Source organism: Orbicella faveolata, unplaced genomic scaffold, assembly GCF_042242905.1.
Source record: "Orbicella faveolata isolate gen_17 unplaced genomic scaffold, um_ofav_v1 contig_47, whole genome shotgun sequence".
Lineage (NCBI taxonomy): Eukaryota > Metazoa > Cnidaria > Anthozoa > Scleractinia > Merulinidae > Orbicella > Orbicella faveolata.
In genome coordinates, this window is record NW_028301577.1 from 16,766,983 (window position 1) to 16,789,856 (window position 22,874).

Consider the following 22,874-nt stretch of genomic DNA (forward strand, 5'->3'; position numbering starts at 1 on the left):
GGAACACTTGACACATTTTGACTGTAATATGTTCATGTTCCATTCAACGTTCACTGTACATGAAAACGCCAAACAGTTTAGTGAAGTCTAACGGTCGGTTCAAACCGGTCAAGGCATTTAAACTAGCTGAAACTATGTATATGTCTCAATCGATACAATCACTGCCATTAGCAGTTCCAAGGATTCTACACAAGCACGACATAAAGGATTACTTAGCGGAGATTTATGACGTCTCTCTCTTTCAGTGTGTCTGTTCGGGTTTCCATTCAATACTCAGTAATGTGGAATGCTGACTAAATAATGAAGTTGTTACGGTCGAAATAACACACATTACACCACAAGTAAATTACAGTAAATGGTTAAGGTGCTTAAAATAGATAATAAACAATTATTGGATCAGGTTTTTGTGATATCCAGAATAATCAAGGTCGAGGTAGGGGTTATCAGCCAAAGCCGAAGGCTGAGGCTGATAACCCTTACCGAAACGATATGTATACTAACAAGTATTATTATACATCGAACTCACTTTCTATTTTCTGATTGGCCGAAAGCGTACAGTGAATTTTCGAAATCAGCGCTTGTGACGTCATCTCTGGAGATTATACAATAATCATGTCAAGGACACTCAAGGTCACGGGTAATCATCTCATGTATGACCGCGGAGCATGATTCCTAAGGAAAATCATGTCAAGTTCACGCGCTTTGTTTTGCTTGGCGTCAGTGAAGAAGCAAAAACATGACTTCCGTTTTTTTTTTTCGATAAATGTATAATAAAATGGTAACCTTCGGTAAGGGTCATCAGCCTCAGCCTTCGGCTTCGGCTGATAACCCCTACCTCGACCTTGATTATTCTGGATATCACACAAAACCCTCGTCCAATAATTCTTTAGAATATGTTTATGATTAATGTTTAATAATACTTTGTCATGCTAGTGCAAGTAAATAAATCACAGAAATAGTTAGATAACTCGGTTTCGGAAACATATCAATTCACAGAAGATAGTGTGAAGATAATCCCTCTTATTAAGCAATGTTTAGAGATGTGCTCAGTTCTCCGGCGGATTGTTCCCAGTGCGTTGGGTAAATATTTTCGTGAAGGAAAAAAGGCGTTGAAAGCGACTCAAACTGTCCTAGTGAGCAGCATTTGCTTTACAAGATTGAATATTTCTTGATCGTCCTGGAATTTCCGAGTGGTAATAAGATCTACATCGGGGGGGGGGGGGGGGGGGATTAACACTTATACGCTTCATAATGATGAAATAGAGTCTTTGTAGAGCTAACTGTACATCAACCTCTTAAATTGCATGGCATCGGGAAGGCCTCAAACTTGTTTGTGGCTCATAAAAAAACTTGTTTACATATCGTATATTGTCACAAGTTGCTAATGGTTGATCCAGGTCTAACCCCTATTGTGGTCCTATGTATAAGCAACTAATAAGATAAAATCCACCCTTTCGTTCTGGAACCTTTTAACACCAACACGTGAAGATTCTTGAAAACGCTCTGGCAAATATGCTGTTCATAGCACCGTAACAAATCGGGTGAACAGCGCTCGGTAAACATTTGAGAATAAACAAATAATCGCGCAAGAGTTGGTGATAATAAAATTTCCAGTTTTCGATTCCTCCGAAGTACTCCCACAGGAACATGACCTGATATGGAGTGTAACAAACCACAAATGTTAAGATTATTACAAAAATCATTCTCAATAACTGATTTTCAGCTTTTTGGACGGTTAGTTGTCTTTTCCTTCGCCTATTTTTAATGTTCCCTTCCAGATGAAGTGTTTGCGCTTCCGCCTTGATATTTGGTCTTCCATCCGCCAGCCGTGGACTGGAGTTTGGACTGGCATTTGCATTATCGGCTTGCACATGTTCAGCTGCATTTGCGGCGGAAGATATAAATGAGCTCATGTCGATCTGATTATTTTCTTTTTTAGGAACAAACAACTTCAATTTGATGGCCAAGGCTATGTAAGCCGACAGGATAACACAGTAGGGCACAGCGAACGTGAAAATAAGCCGCACTATGGTGTATTTGTTATAACCAGGGGTGTCAGATTTTTTGTCCCCAGGGAAGTATGACCTGCATTCGAAGTCCCCTGTCGAATATCGTACTAGTCTACGCCTGACAAAAAGTGGCAGTGTTATTGCGAGGGCCATTAGCCACACTCCAGCAATTATGAGCGCCTTCACGAGACCAGATGGTCTTGTTTTGTTGAGCGTAGCTCGGTAGCGGTAAACTGCGATGATGGCCAACGAATTGGTTATCACACACATGGTAAGCACAAGAAGCGGATTGGTCAAGATGCAGGCTGTTTTTCCAAGAGTCCAGGTGCCCGTTTCTTCGTAAAACACGATGATGGATATACACAATGAGTTGATTAACTCGGCTACAGCTACGTTTGCTACTAAATCGTAGGAGAAAGGTTTACGATACGATATCTTCCATACAGTTGTACAAACCATAAAGTTACCCACGACGCTGCTAAAAATCACCATCGAAATCAACGTTAGACGAAAATTTTTCAAGCTATTTGGTTCCTGGAAAAAATTCGTTGTATTTCCTGACGCTTCTGTGTAGAAGTTGAAGCCGTATTGAGTCGCATTCATTGTTGCTACTTGACCAGGCGAGGGTGAATCAGACGACTGAGACAGAAACTAATTGCACGTCGTATAGGTAGAAATTTCAGCTTTAGATAAGTAAACGAGCTCATGACATCGCATCAAACCAGAATTAAACATTCACACTGTGGGCGGGTCGTGGTAAAAGGTTGTTTACTGTTTCTATTGAAGCCACTGACAGTCTATTTTGTCTGTTATTTCGACGAATTTGTAAATTCGTGGAGTGTCAGGAACGGTTCACTTGTTGTTTCTTGGGGCTTGTGTGGAGATCAACGTTACCGTAAAATGTATTGAGTTAAATTCAATTCATTGTTGTTGCTTGCAAAGAAACGTGAGGGTGATGAAACTCTGTCTGTGAATAGCTAAGAGTGATAGATGTAGCTGGAGGTTTAAGTTTAGATCAGTAATGACTCGTAACGCAGTGCCTTCACGAGCGAATTGATCATGCACGACATCAGCACCGCATCATCCTGAAATACCATAATCAGTAATATATTCCACAGAAGCGCTGGAAGCGGTTCTTAGCTTAGATTGTATTGACAGCTTTGCTTTGACCTTTTCATAAAAAGCCCGCTTTTTATTGAGAGTAATTGCCTGTTCTGACATCTCGGCAAGTTTGTCAACTTGTGAATGGCAAGAAGTATATTGCTAGCACGACGGCATTGGTGAATATTTTTCATTATAAAATGGTCTTTCTAGCTAGACTATAGCCTTTTGTCATTAACTGATTTTAATTGATCTACGATTAATCTTTCACCGACAAAGCCGGAGATATTTCAAAAAATATATTTTTCGCTTGTTTAAAAATGATGAAATATAAAAGTGTGCTTTTTTGAAAGCAAAATAACGCATGCAGTCAAAAGCGGTACCTGCTAGATGATTTTGACGATTTATGATTAGGTTTTTGCATTATAACTCTAGGTTTAGTACTGAACAGAAAAATATTACTGGTGTACTGCCTAAAGGAGCCTGAAAATAAGAGTTTATTATCGCGATGCAGCTGTTCTTTAACATCATCATCACTCTATATTACACATCACTCAACTTCCTTTGGTTTAAGAGCTGCTCCGCCCACTTTTTAGTTTGCTGTGGTGTTAAAACCAAGCCACCCAAAACCTGCAGTGTCGATGCAGTGCTCAAGAGAGCTGAATTAGTCGCTTCCAAAAGCGCCATGTGACCGAATGGTTCTGAATACAATAATATTTGGATTATGATTCCACCTCAGACATGTCTTAAAGTAACATCACTGGGATTAAGCATTAAAACAACTTAGTATATATTTTGCAACTGTGGAAGCAGCTGTAAACTGAAAAGTCAATTTAATATGTTCTACAACACATTTGTAATAGATAGTAGGCAAGGTAAAAGGCTCAAGCGATTGAACGTGCAGACGTGATCTTCCGCTTTTTGTAAAACAAAACAATCTTAAGTTGTTGAAAATGATTTACAATGCTCAAATTCTTCAGTTACGCTTAATATTCAAGCTAAAAAGAACTTTCTTGAGCGTTTTTTTTATCACAACATTTATCCTGGAGAGATGGCCATGACAAAAATTTTTCAAGCAGCTAGTGGACGTAGGCTGGCGGCGTCAAAAAGGCAAAGTTGTATTTAATGGATCTACTTGTTGACTTCCAGTACACGTCACTGAGCTAAAGTTTAGTCCACAATTGCGATGTTAAACACGAGTTGTAAGTAAACTTCACGAATAGCATAATTTTTGATAATGCTACGGTCTTTTACACCTCTTGTGCGGCCCTCAGTTTTCAGTTGTGTAGTGGTTGTACGGTAGTGTGACAGTTATCCTCTACTGTAACGGTAACAGTAGTTTTAGTCCTGCGCGGCAGAACCTGTACAGCTCTTAGCGGTTTTATTCTGTATAGAAAGTAGGTTATAAAGTGGTATTGTGAAACACGGCAGATTGAAACCGGCAGAGGTGAGTCTTCAACTCAGACAAACATACAAGATAAAAACCTATTTTGTCCTCCTCAAATATTTCATCAGCTGAATCTAAGGTCATGTTATGTTATCAATCCCCAGTATCCTTTGGTAGTGTTTTTTTTTTTTTGGAGCTGTGTTCATCCGGAAAAAATATCTGGACAGAAGGCTTACAAAATGAGAGAAAACAATGATATCTCGATCTTTCGGGAAGAGGCGCTGTCTTACTGAAATAGAGTTATGAGGTTTTAAAATGAGTTATTTTTCTTTATAATTTCCACACCCGTTTTTAGACATGAACGCTAGCGTACCAAGGCGGCAATTCGATTTTTGTCGTTTGAATGTTTTAATATACTTCATTTTTTAACTCTTTGTTTGAGCCGGATTTTAATACTGGAAGATGAGGAGACCCTATGCCACAACTTCATTTCAGATTAAAACATGGTAAAACGCTACCCTTCGGGTAGAAGAGAGTAACGGGCTTTGCCGCTCCACCTCAAACGAGATAAAACGCATACCTCGAACATCGATCATAAGACCAGGTGCATTTTTCATTACGAAGTTATCTGTCTAGAAACACTTGCGGTTGCAAAACTCGCGTTAATTAGTAATAGCATGATATACCCTTAACTCTTATACGCCCACCTCGCGGTTACCGATGGGCCTATCAATCTGTCAACAAAAAAATTATTTCCAACTTTAAGACCCCCCGACAGTATGTCTAGTTTAAAATGAAATGAATTTGATTGATTTTATGTTTTGAAGTTTAATTAAAAAACCTTAAATGAAAAACTAGTCAACACTCAGCTCATTTCCAAAGCGTTTTTTTCATTGCACTTATAACAACCCTCCCCCTGACTTGTGTAAGCACATGGCGTATATGTCACAGTTCACGATATTAAAACCGGTCGCTGTCTTCACAAATTAACGCACTACTATTTAGTTCAAAAGATATAAATTGTAAATAAAATTGTGCCTTAAAGTCAAATATATAACATTACGTTTCGGGCCCGATCCTCCATCATAGTTAAGGTGGTATGGTACCCTCAAATGGACCAAAAAGATTTTGTAAATATGGTGAAGAAAGATCAATTGTGTTCTATTGCACTCAAGAAGAGAAATTAAATTTCTAGAGTTTTACTCAAAATGGTTGCTATGGAAACCAGCCACAGTCTTTTTAGGTAGTGTTTTACAGTATTGACGCCAACACTTCCTGCTCTTTTACAAAACAAGATTTGACTGTCAAATTAGCATATCGTGTAAGTTTCTGTTTTGTTCTGTGCAATGAACCTAAGTTTTGACAGTTAACTCTTATTTTCAGTGCTTTCTACAGGCTCTATTTGGAAATAACCTTTTTTTTTACCACACCCAGTGGACAAATCTTCTCATGTCACGTGACAGACGTTAAAATGTTACGATTTTTTAGGTTTATAACATCACGACACTATTGGTCCTTGATGAGCCCAAGTTTCGGAAATTCTACTTAAAAACCTTGCAAAGTAGAAATGTTGGCACGGAGTCAGTCGGTACAAAAGTAAACTTTTGAGAAAAATGCACTTTAAGTTTCTTACACGAAGAATTAAGCATATAACAAGCCACAAATAGCGGAGGGGGTGCAGATTGGATCTCGGGGGAGGGGGTGCAATGGTTGTTCTATTTTGTAAAAAGTTACCGCAGTTGTGGGAAATATTCCTTTTCATAAGGGAAATGAATTAGCCTGTGATGGCAAAGCTTTTCACAACCAATCATACCAATAGAGTTGTCCATGTCTTTAAAGTTTTTTCTAAATAGTTTCGTTCATATTTGTTAAAACTAAACTATATTTTTGGTCACGTTCGTATAGCAAACAGTCGTTGCTATGGCCGTTGCTACGTGAAAAAACATATACCACTGTGCACTTTCCTTAAATTTCACACTCATCTTGAAGAAAATTCGGCAAGATCGTTTCAGAGTTTTTTTGACAAGTCCTCAAGGGTTTTAAGTCTGGTATTTCCAAGAAATTGAATTTTTCATGAACATCGCCATATTTTAGGGTATCATACCCCCTTAAGTTTTGGTACTTCTGTATTTAGTTAGCCTTACCATCGACTACCACGTAATCTTGCATCGTTGAATATACATCTGTATTCCTTCACATTCAAGAGTGACCTGTTTATCTATGACATATTAAAACAGCCAAAAAGACAACGGTAAACATTGAGCTTCAATATTCCGGCGGAATTTTATCCTTATATATCCATTATCACTAAACGTTGACAGTCAACCTACAAACAGCCGAAAGTTTAACCGTCAGAGCTATTTTTTTAAAATATCAACCGTCGGAGGCATTGAGGCCCTCCTTATAGCCTGGGAAAGCAGATTTTTTATTTATTTATTTTGTTTTGTTTGCACAAACTCGAGAATGAATCTTTTGCCTTTCTAGACTGTAAATATACCAAAATAGTCACGAAAAAGAAAACCTCCAGATTATAGGGATTATTTCACGATTCGGTGCAAGTGCAAGCTCTGATGTAGTCCACTCAATCTCATTACTTATAAGCCATTCAGATGCGAGTAGATAACTCGTGCGCCCAGTCCAGAGTAAAACCGTCAGGCCAATTGAAATAATAGATTCGATGTTCAATCTTGAATTCGACATATTCAGTGTAAATCTGTTAATTGACATCTTCCGTGACATTTGGGCATCGGAAATTCTGCCAGCCTTTGTGTCGGCTGCGCTGTATGGTTACAGAAAGACTATCAGTACGCTTTCTCAAAATTATAATCTATGATTACTGAAGTTACTGAGATACACTTGGTTGATCCAAAAACGAAAATGTTCCTTATGCATGGAGTCGGAATTTCACCTCTATCTCGACTCGTTTTCGCGAACGACCGCGAAATTTTTAAAGGAAAGGGTCAGCTGCAACCTTCCGATTGTTTTATAAACAATGAAACTGAATGCTCTTGGTCGAATTAAGGTATTTTTTTACGCGGGTGAAATGGAAACCTAAGCCTGCTTTCTTGAAAGGGAGCCTGAACAAAATATTCATTGCAAGAAACAACATAATAGGATTTTATGTGAAGTTTATATGAAATAATTCATATATGAACTGCGGTTGTAGATGACAGTGAAGAATGATCATCGCAGTTAATTTTCCAATTTAAGCAATTGGAAAGTTGAAACCTGAAAAAAATCAGGGCTTCAACGGGATTCGAACCCGTGACCTCCGCGATACCGGTGCGATGCTCTACCAACTGAGCTATGAAGCCACACATTGGGAGCGAGGTCAGTTAATTGAGTTCATATCTTCCCGTGAGAAGTGAAATGATGTGAAGTTTATATGAAATAATTCATATATGAACTGCGGTTGTAGATGACAGTGAAGAATGATCATCGCAGTTAATTTTCCAATTTAAGCAATTGGAAAGAAGAAATCTAAAAAAAAAAAAATCAGGGCTTCAACGGGATTCGAACCCGTGACCTCTGCGATACCGGTGCGATGCTCTACCAACTGAGCTATGAAGCCACACATTGGGAGCGAGGTCAGTTAATTGAGTTCATATCTTCCCGTGAGAAGTGAAATGATGTGAAGTTTGTATGAAATAATTCATATATGAACTGCGGTTGTAGATGACAGTGAAGAATAATCATCGCAGTTAATTTTCCAATTTAAGCAATTGGAAAGAAGAAACCTGAAAAAAATCAGGGCTTCAACGGGATTCGAACCCGTGACCTCCGCGATACCGGTGCGATGCTCTACCAACTGAGCTATGAAGCCACACATTGGGAGCGAGGTCAGTTAATTGAGTTCATATCTTCCCGTGAGAAGTGAAATGATATGAAGTTTATATGAAATAATTCATATATGAACTGCGGTTGCAGATGACAGTGAAGAATGATCATCGCAGTTAATTTTCCAATTTAAGCAATTGGAAAGAAGAAATCTGAAAAAAAAAAAATCAGGGCTTCAACGGGATTCGAACCCGTGACCTCCGCGATACCGGTGCGATGCTCTACCAACTGAGCTATGAAGCCACACATTGACCGCCGACCGGTTAGCTCAGTTGGTAGAGCGCCGGACTTCTGTGCGGGAGGTCTAGGGTTCGAGCCCAGACCGGACCAACACTCAGGGTCTTAAAATAACTGAGGGGAATGTGCTACCTTTGTGATGACATCTGCAAATGGTTAGACATTCTAGTCTTCTCGGATAAGGACGATAAACCGTAGGCCCCGTCTCCTGCATCTTCACGGTTATGGTCAGCAGGGGACGTTAAAGAACCCACACACTTATCGCAAAGAGTAGGGCATGGAGTTCCCGGTGTTGTGGCCTGGTCTTGTTCCGAAATTATATTGGGGGCATCTGTAAAAATAAATCCTCATTCGTTGTAAACTGCTCAATTGCAGTCTGTCTAAGACCCCCGCAAAGTGTTCTAAAACGCATTGAGCATATGGAAATGCGCTATATAAATACCGTCATTATTATTATAGTTAATTGAGTTCATATCTTCCCGTGAAAAGTGAAATGATGTGAAGTTTATATGAAATAATTCATATATGAACTGCGGTTGTAGATGACAGTGAAGAATGATCATCGCAGTTAATTTTCCAATTTAAGCAATTGGAAAGATGAAACCTGAAAAAAATCAGGGCTTCAACGGGATTCGAACCCGTGACCTCCGCGATACCGGTGCGATGCTCTACCAACTGAGCTATGAAGCCACACATTGGGAGCGAGGTCAGTTAATTGAGTTCATATCTTCCCGTGAGAAGTGAAATGATGTGAAGTTTATATGAAATAATTCATATATGAACTGCGGTTGTAGATGACAGTGAAGAATGATCATCGCAGTTAATTTTCCAATTTAAGCAATTGGAAAGAAGAAACCTGAAAAAAATCAGGGCTTCAACGGGATTCGAACCCGTGACCTCCGCGATACCGGTGCGATGCTCTACCAACTGAGCTATGAAGCCACACATTGGGAGCGAGGTCAGTTAATTGAGTTCATATCTTCCCGTGAGAAGTGAAATGATGTGAAGTTTATATGAAATAATTCATATATGAACTGCGGTTGTAGATGACAGTGAAGAATAATCATCGCAGTTAATTTTCCAATTTAAGCAATTGGAAAGAAGAAACCTGAAAAAAATCAGGGCTTCAACGGGATTCGAACCCGTGACCTCCGCGATACCGGTGCGATGCTCTACCAACTGAGCTATGAAGCCACACATTGGGAGCGAGGTCAGTTAATTGAGTTCATATCTTCCCGTGAGAAGTGAAATGATGTGAAGTTTATATGAAATAATTCATATATGAACTGCGGTTGTAGATGACAGTGAAGAATGATCATCGCAGTTAATTTTCCAATTTAAGCAATTGGAAAGTTGAAACCTGAAAAAAATCAGGGCTTCAACGGGATTCGAACCCGTGACCTCCGCGATACCGGTGCGATGCTCTACCAACTGAGCTATGAAGCCACACATTGGGAGCGAGGTCAGTTAATTGAGTTCATATCTTCCCGTGAAAAGTGAAATGATGTGAAGTTTATATGAAATAATTCATATATGAACTGCGGTTGTAGATGACAGTGAAGAATGATCATCGCAGTTAATTTTCCAATTTAAGCAATTGGAAAGTTGAAACCTGAAAAAAATCAGGGCTTCAACGGGATTCGAACCCGTGACCTCCGCGATACCGGTGCGATGCTCTACCAACTGAGCTATGAAGCTACACATTGGGAGCGAGGTCAGTTAATTGAGTTCATATCTTCCCGTGAGAAGTGAAATGATGTGAAGTTTATATGAAATAATTCATATATGAACTGCGGTTGTAGATGACAGTGAAGAATGATCATCGCAGTTAATTTTCCAATTTAAGCAATTGGAAAGAAGAAACCTGAAAAAAATCAGGGCTTCAACGGGATTCGAACCCGTGACCTCCGCGATACCGGTGCGATGCTCTACCAACTGAGCTATGAAGCTACACATTGGGAGCGAGGTCAGTTAATTGAGTTCATATCTTCCCGTGAGAAGTGAAATGATGTGAAGTTTATATGAAATAATTCATATATGAACTGCGGTTGTAGATGACAGTGAAGAATGATCATCGCAGTTAATTTTCCAATTTAAGCAATTGGAAAGTTGAAACCTGAAAAAAATCAGGGCTTCAACGGGATTCGAACCCGTGACCTCCGCGATACCGGTGCGATGCTCTACCAACTGAGCTATGAAGCCACACATTGGGAGCGAGGTCAGTTAATTGAGTTCATATCTTCCCGTGAGAAGTGAAATGATGTGAAGTTTATATGAAATAATTCATATATGAACTGCGGTTGTAGATGACAGTGAAGAATGATCATCGCAGTTAATTTTCCAATTTAAGCAATTGGAAAGAAGAAATCTAAAAAAAAAAAAATCAGGGCTTCAACGGGATTCGAACCCGTGACCTCTGCGATACCGGTGCGATGCTCTACCAACTGAGCTATGAAGCCACACATTGGGAGCGAGGTCAGTTAATTGAGTTCATATCTTCCCGTGAGAAGTGAAATGATATGAAGTTTATATGAAATAATTCATATATGAACTGCGGTTGTAGATGACAGTGAAGAATAATCATCGCAGTTAATTTTCCAATTTAAGCAATTGGAAAGAAGAAACCTGAAAAAAATCAGGGCTTCAACGGGATTCGAACCCGTGACCTCCGCGATACCGGTGCGATGCTCTACCAACTGAGCTATGAAGCCACACATTGGGAGCGAGGTCAGTTAATTGAGTTCATATCTTCCCGTGAGAAGTGAAATGATATGAAGTTTATATGAAATAATTCATATATGAACTGCGGTTGCAGATGACAGTGAAGAATGATCATCGCAGTTAATTTTCCAATTTAAGCAATTGGAAAGAAGAAATCTGAAAAAAAAAAAATCAGGGCTTCAACGGGATTCGAACCCGTGACCTCCGCGATACCGGTGCGATGCTCTACCAACTGAGCTATGAAGCCACACATTGACCGCCGACCGGTTAGCTCAGTTGGTAGAGCGCCGGACTTCTGTGCGGGAGGTCTAGGGTTCGAGCCCAGACCGGACCAACACTCAGGGTCTTAAAATAACTGAGGGGAATGTGCTACCTTTGTGATGACATCTGCAAATGGTTAGACATTCTAGTCTTCTCGGATAAGGACGATAAACCGTAGGCCCCGTCTCCTGCATCTTCACGGTTATGGTCAGCAGGGGACGTTAAAGAACCCACACACTTATCGCAAAGAGTAGGGCATGGAGTTCCCGGTGTTGTGGCCTGGTCTTGTTCCGAAATTATATTGGGGGCATCTGTAAAAATAAATCCTCATTCGTTGTAAACTGCTCAATTGCAGTCTGTCTAAGACCCCCGCAAAGTGTTCTAAAACGCATTGAGCATATGGAAATGCGCTATATAAATACCGTCATTATTATTATAGTTAATTGAGTTCATATCTTCCCGTGAAAAGTGAAATGATGTGAAGTTTATATGAAATAATTCATATATGAACTGCGGTTGTAGATGACAGTGAAGAATGATCATCGCAGTTAATTTTCCAATTTAAGCAATTGGAAAGTTGAAACCTGAAAAAAATCAGGGCTTCAACGGGATTCGAACCCGTGACCTCCGCGATACCGGTGCGATGCTCTACCAACTGAGCTATGAAGCTACACATTGGGAGCGAGGTCAGTTAATTGAGTTCATATCTTCCCGTGAGAAGTGAAATGATGTGAAGTTTATATGAAATAATTCATATATGAACTGCGGTTGTAGATGACAGTGAAGAATGATCATCGCAGTTAATTTTCCAATTTAAGCAATTGGAAAGAAGAAACCTGAAAAAAATCAGGGCTTCAACGGGATTCGAACCCGTGACCTCCGCGATACCGGTGCGATGCTCTACCAACTGAGCTATGAAGCTACACATTGGGAGCGAGGTCAGTTAATTGAGTTCATATCTTCCCGTGAGAAGTGAAATGATGTGAAGTTTATATGAAATAATTCATATATGAACTGCGGTTGTAGATGACAGTGAAGAATGATCATCGCAGTTAATTTTCCAATTTAAGCAATTGGAAAGTTGAAACCTGAAAAAAATCAGGGCTTCAACGGGATTCGAACCCGTGACCTCCGCGATACCGGTGCGATGCTCTACCAACTGAGCTATGAAGCCACACATTGGGAGCGAGGTCAGTTAATTGAGTTCATATCTTCCCGTGAGAAGTGAAATGATGTGAAGTTTATATGAAATAATTCATATATGAACTGCGGTTGTAGATGACAGTGAAGAATGATCATCGCAGTTAATTTTCCAATTTAAGCAATTGGAAAGAAGAAATCTAAAAAAAAAAAAATCAGGGCTTCAACGGGATTCGAACCCGTGACCTCTGCGATACCGGTGCGATGCTCTACCAACTGAGCTATGAAGCCACACATTGGGAGCGAGGTCAGTTAATTGAGTTCATATCTTCCCGTGAGAAGTGAAATGATGTGAAGTTTGTATGAAATAATTCATATATGAACTGCGGTTGTAGATGACAGTGAAGAATAATCATCGCAGTTAATTTTCCAATTTAAGCAATTGGAAAGAAGAAACCTGAAAAAAATCAGGGCTTCAACGGGATTCGAACCCGTGACCTCCGCGATACCGGTGCGATGCTCTACCAACTGAGCTATGAAGCCACACATTGGGAGCGAGGTCAGTTAATTGAGTTCATATCTTCCCGTGAGAAGTGAAATGATATGAAGTTTATATGAAATAATTCATATATGAACTGCGGTTGCAGATGACAGTGAAGAATGATCATCGCAGTTAATTTTCCAATTTAAGCAATTGGAAAGAAGAAATCTGAAAAAAAAAAAATCAGGGCTTCAACGGGATTCGAACCCGTGACCTCCGCGATACCGGTGCGATGCTCTACCAACTGAGCTATGAAGCCACACATTGACCGCCGACCGGTTAGCTCAGTTGGTAGAGCGCCGGACTTCTGTGCGGGAGGTCTAGGGTTCGAGCCCAGACCGGACCAACACTCAGGGTCTTAAAATAACTGAGGGGAATGTGCTACCTTTGTGATGACATCTGCAAATGGTTAGACATTCTAGTCTTCTCGGATAAGGACGATAAACCGTAGGCCCCGTCTCCTGCATCTTCACGGTTATGGTCAGCAGGGGACGTTAAAGAACCCACACACTTATCGCAAAGAGTAGGGCATGGAGTTCCCGGTGTTGTGGCCTGGTCTTGTTCCGAAATTATATTGGGGGCATCTGTAAAAATAAATCCTCATTCGTTGTAAACTGCTCAATTGCAGTCTGTCTAAGACCCCCGCAAAGTGTTCTAAAACGCATTGAGCATATGGAAATGCGCTATATAAATACCGTCATTATTATTATAGTTAATTGAGTTCATATCTTCCCGTGAAAAGTGAAATGATGTGAAGTTTATATGAAATAATTCATATATGAACTGCGGTTGTAGATGACAGTGAAGAATGATCATCGCAGTTAATTTTCCAATTTAAGCAATTGGAAAGATGAAACCTGAAAAAAATCAGGGCTTCAACGGGATTCGAACCCGTGACCTCCGCGATACCGGTGCGATGCTCTACCAACTGAGCTATGAAGCCACACATTGGGAGCGAGGTCAGTTAATTGAGTTCATATCTTCCCGTGAGAAGTGAAATGATGTGAAGTTTATATGAAATAATTCATATATGAACTGCGGTTGTAGATGACAGTGAAGAATGATCATCGCAGTTAATTTTCCAATTTAAGCAATTGGAAAGAAGAAACCTGAAAAAAATCAGGGCTTCAACGGGATTCGAACCCGTGACCTCCGCGATACCGGTGCGATGCTCTACCAACTGAGCTATGAAGCTACACATTGGGAGCGAGGTCAGTTAATTGAGTTCATATCTTCCCGTGAGAAGTGAAATGATGTGAAGTTTATATGAAATAATTCATATATGAACTGCGGTTGTAGATGACAGTGAAGAATAATCATCGCAGTTAATTTTCCAATTTAAGCAATTGGAAAGAAGAAACCTGAAAAAAATCAGGGCTTCAACGGGATTCGAATCCGTGACCTCCGCGATACCGGTGCGATGCTCTACCAACTGAGCTATGAAGCCACACATTGGGAGCGAGGTCAGTTAATTGAGTTCATATCTTCCCGTGAGAAGTGAAATGATGTGAAGTTTATATGAAATAATTCATATATGAACTGCGGTTGTAGATGACAGTGAAGAATGATCATCGCAGTTAATTTTCCAATTTAAGCAATTGGAAAGTTGAAACCTGAAAAAAATCAGGGCTTCAACGGGATTCGAACCCGTGACCTCCGCGATACCGGTGCGATGCTCTACCAACTGAGCTATGAAGCCACACATTGGGAGCGAGGTCAGTTAATTGAGTTCATATCTTCCAGTGAGAAGTGAAATGATGTGAAGTTTATATGAAATAATTCATATATGAACTGCGGTTGTAGATGACAGTGAAGAATGATCATCGCAGTTAATTTTCCAATTTAAGCAATTGGAAAGTTGAAACCTGAAAAAAATCAGGGCTTCAACGGGATTCGAACCCGTGACCTCCGCGATACCGGTGCGATGCTCTACCAACTGAGCTATGAAGCTACACATTGGGAGCGAGGTCAGTTAATTGAGTTCATATCTTCCCGTGAGAAGTGAAATGATGTGAAGTTTATATGAAATAATTCATATATGAACTGCGGTTGTAGATGACAGTGAAGAATGATCATCGCAGTTAATTTTCCAATTTAAGCAATTGGAAAGAAGAAACCTGAAAAAAATCAGGGCTTCAACGGGATTCGAACCCGTGACCTCCGCGATACCGGTGCGATGCTCTACCAACTGAGCTATGAAGCTACACATTGGGAGCGAGGTCAGTTAATTGAGTTCATATCTTCCCGTGAGAAGTGAAATGATGTGAAGTTTATATGAAATAATTCATATATGAACTGCGGTTGTAGATGACAGTGAAGAATGATCATCGCAGTTAATTTTCCAATTTAAGCAATTGGAAAGTTGAAACCTGAAAAAAATCAGGGCTTCAACGGGATTCGAACCCGTGACCTCCGCGATACCGGTGCGATGCTCTACCAACTGAGCTATGAAGCCACACATTGGGAGCGAGGTCAGTTAATTGAGTTCATATCTTCCCGTGAGAAGTGAAATGATGTGAAGTTTATATGAAATAATTCATATATGAACTGCGGTTGTAGATGACAGTGAAGAATGATCATCGCAGTTAATTTTCCAATTTAAGCAATTGGAAAGATGAAACCTGAAAAAAATCAGGGCTTCAACGGGATTCGAACCCGTGACCTCTGCGATACCGGTGCGATGCTCTACCAACTGAGCTATGAAGCTACACATTGGGAGCGAGGTCAGTTAATTGAGTTCATATCTTCCAGTGAGAAGTGAAATGATGTGAAGTTTATATGAAATAATTCATATATGAACTGCGGTTGTAGATGACAGTGAAGAATGATCATCGCAGTTAATTTTCCAATTTAAGCAATTGGAAAGAAGAAACCTGAAAAAAATCAGGGCTTCAACGGGATTCGAACCCGTGACCTCCGCGATACCGGTGCGATGCTCTACCAACTGAGCTATGAAGCCACACATTGGGAGCGAGGTCAGTTAATTGAGTTCATATCTTCCCGTGAGAAGTGAAATGATGTGAAGTTTATATGAAATAATTCATATATGAACTGCGGTTGTAGATGACAGTGAAGAATGATCATCGCAGTTAATTTTCCAATTTAAGCAATTGGAAAGAAGAAACCTGAAAAAAATCAGGGCTTCAACGGGATTCGAACCCGTGACCTCCGCGATACCGGTGCGATGCTCTACCAACTGAGCTATGAAGCCACACATTGGGAGCGAGGTCAGTTAATTGAGTTCATATCTTCCCGTGAGAAGTGAAATGATGTGAAGTTTATATGAAATAATTCATATATGAACTGCGGTTGTAGATGACAGTGAAGAATAATCATCGCAGTTAATTTTCCAATTTAAGCAATTGGAAAGAAGAAACCTGAAAAAAATCAGGGCTTCAACGGGATTCGAACCCGTGACCTCCGCGATACCGGTGCGATGCTCTACCAACTGAGCTATGAAGCTACACATTGGGAGCGAGGTCAGTTAATTGAGTTCATATCTTCCCGTGAGAAGTGAAATGATGTGAAGTTTATATGAAATAATTCATATATGAACTGCGGTTGTAGATGACAGTGAAGAATGATCATCGCAGTTAATTTTCCAATTTAAGCAATTGGAAAGTTGAAACCTGAAAAAAATCAGGGCTTCAACGGGATTCGAACCCGTGACCTCCGCGATACCGGTGCGATGCTCTACCAACTGAGCTATGAAGCCACACATTGGGAGCGAGGTCAGTTAATTGAGTTCATATCTTCCAGTGAGAAGTGAAATGATGTGAAGTTTATATGAAATAATTCATATATGAACTGCGGTTGTAGATGACAGTGAAGAATGATCATCGCAGTTAATTTTCCAATTTAAGCAATTGGAAAGTTGAAACCTGAAAAAAATCAGGGCTTCAACGGGATTCGAACCCGTGACCTCCGCGATACCGGTGCGATGCTCTACCAACTGAGCTATGAAGCTACACATTGGGAGCGAGGTCAGTTAATTGAGTTCATATCTTCCCGTGAGAAGTGAAATGATGTGAAGTTTATATGAAATAATTCATATATGAACTGCGGTTGTAGATGACAGTGAAGAATGATCATCGCAGTTAATTTTCCAATTTAAGCAATTGGAAAGTTGAAACCTGAAAAAAATCAGGGCTTCAACGGGATTCGAACCCGTGACCTCCGCGATACCGGTGCGATGCTCTACCAACTGAGCTATGAAGCTACACATTGGGAGCGAGGTCAGTTAATTGAGTTCATATCTTCCCGTGAGAAGTGAAATGATGTGAAGTTTATATGAAATAATTCATATATGAACTGCGGTTGTAGATGACAGTGAAGAATGATCATCGCAGTTAATTTTCCAATTTAAGCAATTGGAAAGAAGAAACCTGAAAAAAATCAGGGCTTCAACGGGATTCGAACCCGTGACCTCCGCGATACCGGTGCGATGCTCTACCAACTGAGCTATGAAGCTACACATTGGGAGCGAGGTCAGTTAATTGAGTTCATATCTTCCCGTGAGAAGTGAAATGATGTGAAGTTTATATGAAATAATTCATATATGAACTGCGGTTGTAGATGACAGTGAAGAATGATCATCGCAGTTAATTTTCCAATTTAAGCAATTGGAAAGTTGAAACCTGAAAAAAATCAGGGCTTCAACGGGATTCGAACCCGTGACCTCCGCGATACCGGTGCGATGCTCTACCAACTGAGCTATGAAGCTACACATTGGGAGCGAGGTCAGTTAATTGAGTTCATATCTTCCCGTGAGAAGTGAAATGATGTGAAGTTTATATGAAATAATTCATATATGAACTGCGGTTGTAGATGACAGTGAAGAATGATCATCGCAGTTAATTTTCCAATTTAAGCAATTGGAAAGTTGAAACCTGAAAAAAATCAGGGCTTCAACGGGATTCGAACCCGTGACCTCCGCGATACCGGTGCGATGCTCTACCAACTGAGCTATGAAGCTACACATTGGGAGCGAGGTCAGTTAACTGAGTTCATATCTTCCCGTGAGAAGTGAAATGATGTGAAGTTTATATGAAATAATTCATATATGAACTGCGGTTGTAGATGACAGTGAAGAATGATCATCGCAGTTAATTTTCCAATTTAAGCAATTGGAAAGAAGAAACCTGAAAAAAATCAGGGCTTCAACGGGATTCGAACCCGTGACCTCCGCGATACCGGTGCGATGCTCTACCAACTGAGCTATGAAGCCACACATTGGGAGCGAGGTCAGTTAATTGAGTTCATATCTTCCCGTGAGAAGTGAAATGATGTGAAGTTTATATGAAATAATTCATATATGAACTGCGGTTGTAGATGACAGTGAAGAATGATCATCGCAGTTAATTTTCCAATTTAAGCAATTGGAAAGTTGAAACCTGAAAAAAATCAGGGCTTCAACGGAATTCGAACCCGTGACCTCCGCGATACCGGTGCGATGCTCTACCAACTGAGCTATGAAGCCACACATTGGGAGCGAGGTCAGTTAATTGAGTTCATATCTTCCCGTGAGAAGTGAAATGATGTGAAGTTTATATGAAATAATTCATATATGAACTGCGGTTGTAGATGACAGTGAAGAATGATCATCGCAGTTAATTTTCCAATTTAAGCAATTGGAAAGTTGAAACCTGAAAAAAATCAGGGCTTCAACGGGATTCGAACCCGTGACCTCCGCGATACCGGTGCGATGCTCTACCAACTGAGCTATGAAGCCACACATTGGGAGCGAGGTCAGTTAATTGAGTTCATATCTTCCCGTGAGAAGTGAAATGATGTGAAGTTTATATGAAATAATTCATATATGAACTGCGGTTGTAGATGACAGTGAAGAATGATCATCGCAGTTAATTTTCCAATTTAAGCAATTGGAAAGAAGAAACCTGAAAAAAAATCAGGGCTTCAACGGAATTCGAACCCGTGACCTCCGCGATGCCGGTGCGATGCTCTACCAACTGAGCTATGAAGCCACTCATTGGGAGCGAGGTCAGTTAATTGAGTTCATATCTTCCCGTGAGAAGTGAAATGATGTGAAGTTTATATGAAATAATTCATATATGAACTGCGGTTGTAGATGACAGTGAAGAATGATCATCGCAGTTAATTTTCCAATTTAAGCAATTGGAAAGAAGAAACCTGAAAAAAAATCAGGGCTTCAACGGAATTCGAACCCGTGACCTCCGCGATACCGGTGCGATGCTCTACCAACTGAGCTATGAAGCCACACATTGGGAGCGAGGTCAGTTAATTGAGTTCATATCTTCCCGTGAGAAGTGAAATGATGTGAAGTTTATATGAAATAATTCATATATGAACTGCGGTTGTAGATGACAGTGAAGAATGATCATCGCAGTTAATTTTCCAATTTAGGCAATTGGAAAGAAGAAACCTGAAAAAAATCAGGGCTTCAACGGGATTCGAACCCGTGACCTCCGCGATACCGGTGCGATGCTCTACCAGTTAAGGTGGCCGAACACAGTTTTTGCGTGCGCTTTTGCTGATGCAATTCAGCGTGCGCACAAGGATTGCAAAAAACAAACATGCGGTCAATAGAGCGATCATTTTGTTTACTCAACACCTGCAGTATCTGTACTATTTTTCTCTACAATTGAACACAATGTATTGATGGCTTTAGTCTTTTGTCACAAAGATATGTGAGAAAAGGTAACGATGCAAAGAACCCAGGAATTCTCAGCTTTTTCTTTGTTACCGAAAGAACCCAGTTAAATGCAGCACATGCATAGTAAGTAAATAAATTGCTATTGAATGAAAATTTGCACTCTCGGAAATACGCCTATTTCTTGAGAACCACTCGTTAGAATTTGACGAAATTTGGCAGGAAAATACTTCAAGAAATAAGTAACTGGAGTATTGAAAGTAATTGAACTTTAACAAAGGAAATTCTAGATCTTCCAGTGAACCTTCAACAAGGGATAATTAAAGATCTCTCTGTTAAATTATTAGCAAAATGGTGTTAACTTGTGAGAATCGTTACAAGCTTGTTGCATGCAAATTATAAAGAAAATCTAATAACTAGATTTTCTACAAATAAACAAAACCGATTTTAAAGGCCTGTTTATTTTTATTCATGTTGCCATGGCAATGGCACATATGTCAGCTTAACCATCAAAAAACCAAAGTTTGTGTTGTTAACTTGTTTGCTGCCATTTGTGGTGACCGAGAGATCAAGGGTTTTAGAGAAAAAGGTGAATGGAACACAGGTATCAAAAACTGTGTTCAGCCACCTTCTGCCCCATGATATGGGACAATAATTCTATTTTTAGAACAAATTGCGCCATCGCCTGCGGCACACGCGCGTACATTGCGCGAGGATTTCTGCGGATGTCGCGCGGGGCAAATGGCGTCCGAATTTCCCGAAATTTTTCATGTTTTTGGCCCACAACTCAACGCGTTTACGACTGTGGGAATTTTGCTTAATTAAGTATTTTCGTCGTAAGCTGCTCCAGTTTGAGTAAAGTAAGACCGTGTCGATTTAGGTATGTTCCGCTTTAGGCTTATATATATCGCTGACCAAGTTGTGTTCCGACGGATGCTTCTTTTACATGAGCTGTACATTACACCACTTTAAATTTCACATATGTTGAAGATTAACAGCTTTTCCATTACACAGCAAAAAACTAGCTGGATATATGTAGATATAGCAGAGCTTCAGGACTTCATGGTTTCCTAGCTCCTCTTACCACACGCTTGCGAGGAATTTGCCAGTCTATCGCGACCAAAAAGTAAAACAAAATAATTGCTAGTTTGAGTTTCGCCTGAATTGTAAGCAACGCTTGATGTTTCATCAAGGCCCAATAACTTTACGTCCGTAGATACTGCTCAGTTTTATTTGTGTACAAATCCAGTAAATTCTCTGTTGTCGATGAATGAGAGTGCCCGCCGATGCGTGTCAAGTTGTACAGTCAGTGAACATGACAAATTGGACTTCCGCCATGCCGCACTTTCGTGTGAAAGCGTACATCGAACTCAAACAATAACTCTATAGTTTTAAAATATGTTTAAGATTGGTAAATGTTTGAGAACATATTAAAAGCTAAGCTGGAAATATGTGAATAAAGCAGAAATAATCAGCAAAGTTACAATGACGCTTTCTTTAATCAACTTCGAATAACGATTTCGATTTTGTTGATCGAGTTATCAAAACTCCTTGTCTATTTTCATTTTCGCAGTGTAAAACTTCACTATGCTTATGTTGAAGAAACCCACATGATGTTAGTAGCCTTTTTTGCGTTCGTGAAATTTGTTGAAGCATCTCAGCACAAAAGATAACGAAACAAATCTTTGTCAAGATTTGTTGACAATTGAAAACACCGACTCGGACTTGAAAGTGCGCGAGCTGCACTATGCAAATGAGCTAATTGTACGCGTCAGACTTTCCTTTCAAAAACTTTTGCAAACTCACCACACAAGCAGAGACAATAACAAACCATCAAAACAGGTTTTGGTTATGATTAACCATTGTCTGAGAAACTCACAAATTAACTCGATACCAGAGTATAGAGTTCTCTTGCTATATTCTTAAGTCAGGACAAACGCAAAAACATACGCGTAAGCTTACAACAAGCCATGCCACTTGTCATAATGGCGATTGAAAACTCCACGTTTTAATCTTGACCTTTACCTCAGAGTTCCACAGCGTCGTACAATTTTTTTTAGCCTTAATATCCGTTTCTACGCATCACATCTCAATCTACGTTCGCTTCGAAATTCTCTGAGCTTTCTTACGAAACTTTTTTTCGCGAACTTCGCGAACTAACTTACATACTAATTCTCCAAGAGTAAAGTTGCACGCACTTATTCAAAAACAAAATGTCATGCGCACACGAAACTTATCACATCAGTCAGAATATAAATTGCCTGAGATTGTAAATCTAATGGTTATGCCGTAAAAGTACTTCACAGGTCGATACGCATACAAAAGACACGACAGCGATATCCTACGCTTTGGTGAGCAAAAAACTCATGGAGCACATATTTGTCATCGAGAGACTTCGAGACGCACAAAGCAAATCCCTTACAGCGGTTCAACTCTCCACGTGTGTAGAGGACATGAACCAAGAAAAAATAGAGCTCGTCGACATTGCAATCAATGATAAGACAGAAACGGTGGAGAGAAAAACAGAAAAAATGAATAACGCTCTCCGTGGAAATTCTGCAGAAGGTAACAACGAAAACACCCACAATCTATTGCGTAATCAAAATGAATTGACGAGGAACAACAAAAGTAACTTTGAACTAGAGAGTGACTTGCTGAGAATGGTATTTGTCATTGTGTTGATTTTTGTTGTGTTCTACATTCCTTTCCAAGTTCAGTTCCTTTTGCATGAATTTAAAGTGGAGACCTTTTTAGTCTGGCAGCATCGTTTCACTTTTACCAGGTTTGTTTTTATTCTGACCTGCTTGCCAAGCGCCTTGCATACTGTGTTTTATGGAATGATGAGCAAGTTTTATCGGAAAGCTTTTATCAGAATGATTTCCTGTCGAGGCACAAAATAATTCTTCGTCCTAGTTTTACATTCAAACCATAGGGAAGATATTTGTTTACAAACATTGTTTTTTTTTAATTTAAATTTTCCAAACGCCAATAGTTCTCGGTTGGCATATT

At 39.9% G+C, this 22,874-nt stretch overlaps 1 protein-coding gene, 3 long non-coding RNA genes and 1 other non-coding gene across 5 annotated transcripts; 3 read left to right on the top strand and 2 right to left on the bottom strand.

The window, feature by feature from the left end:
- Positions 1–1,224: 1,224 nt before the first annotated feature.
- On the bottom strand, positions 1,225–3,187 carry LOC149097379 (orexin receptor type 2-like). Its single transcript, XM_089278985.1, has one exon. It carries the CDS (start codon positions 2,610–2,612, stop codon positions 1,470–1,472), a length of 1,143 nt encoding a protein of 380 aa, XP_089135111.1. The 5' UTR covers positions 2,613–3,187; the 3' UTR covers positions 1,225–1,469.
- A 5,975-nt stretch (positions 3,188–9,162) lies between these two features.
- Positions 9,163–10,869, top strand: LOC149097380 (uncharacterized). Its single transcript, XR_016204416.1, has 2 exons — positions 9,163–10,033; positions 10,286–10,869. It is a non-coding gene; the product is annotated as an uncharacterized LOC149097380 (long non-coding RNA).
- A 3,209-nt stretch (positions 10,870–14,078) lies between these two features.
- LOC149097381 (uncharacterized) lies at positions 14,079–15,785 on the top strand. Its single transcript, XR_016204299.1, has 2 exons — positions 14,079–14,949; positions 15,202–15,785. It is a non-coding gene; the product is annotated as an uncharacterized LOC149097381 (long non-coding RNA).
- Positions 15,786–15,990: 205 nt separating this feature from the next.
- On the top strand, positions 15,991–18,557 carry LOC149097382 (uncharacterized). Its single transcript, XR_016204393.1, has 2 exons — positions 15,991–16,965; positions 17,218–18,557. It is a non-coding gene; the product is annotated as an uncharacterized LOC149097382 (long non-coding RNA).
- Positions 18,558–19,145: 588 nt separating this feature from the next.
- Positions 19,146–19,218, bottom strand: Trnaa-ggc (transfer RNA alanine (anticodon GGC)). Its single transcript has one exon. It is a non-coding gene; the product is annotated as a tRNA-Ala (tRNA).
- Positions 19,219–22,874: the final 3,656 nt, after the last annotated feature.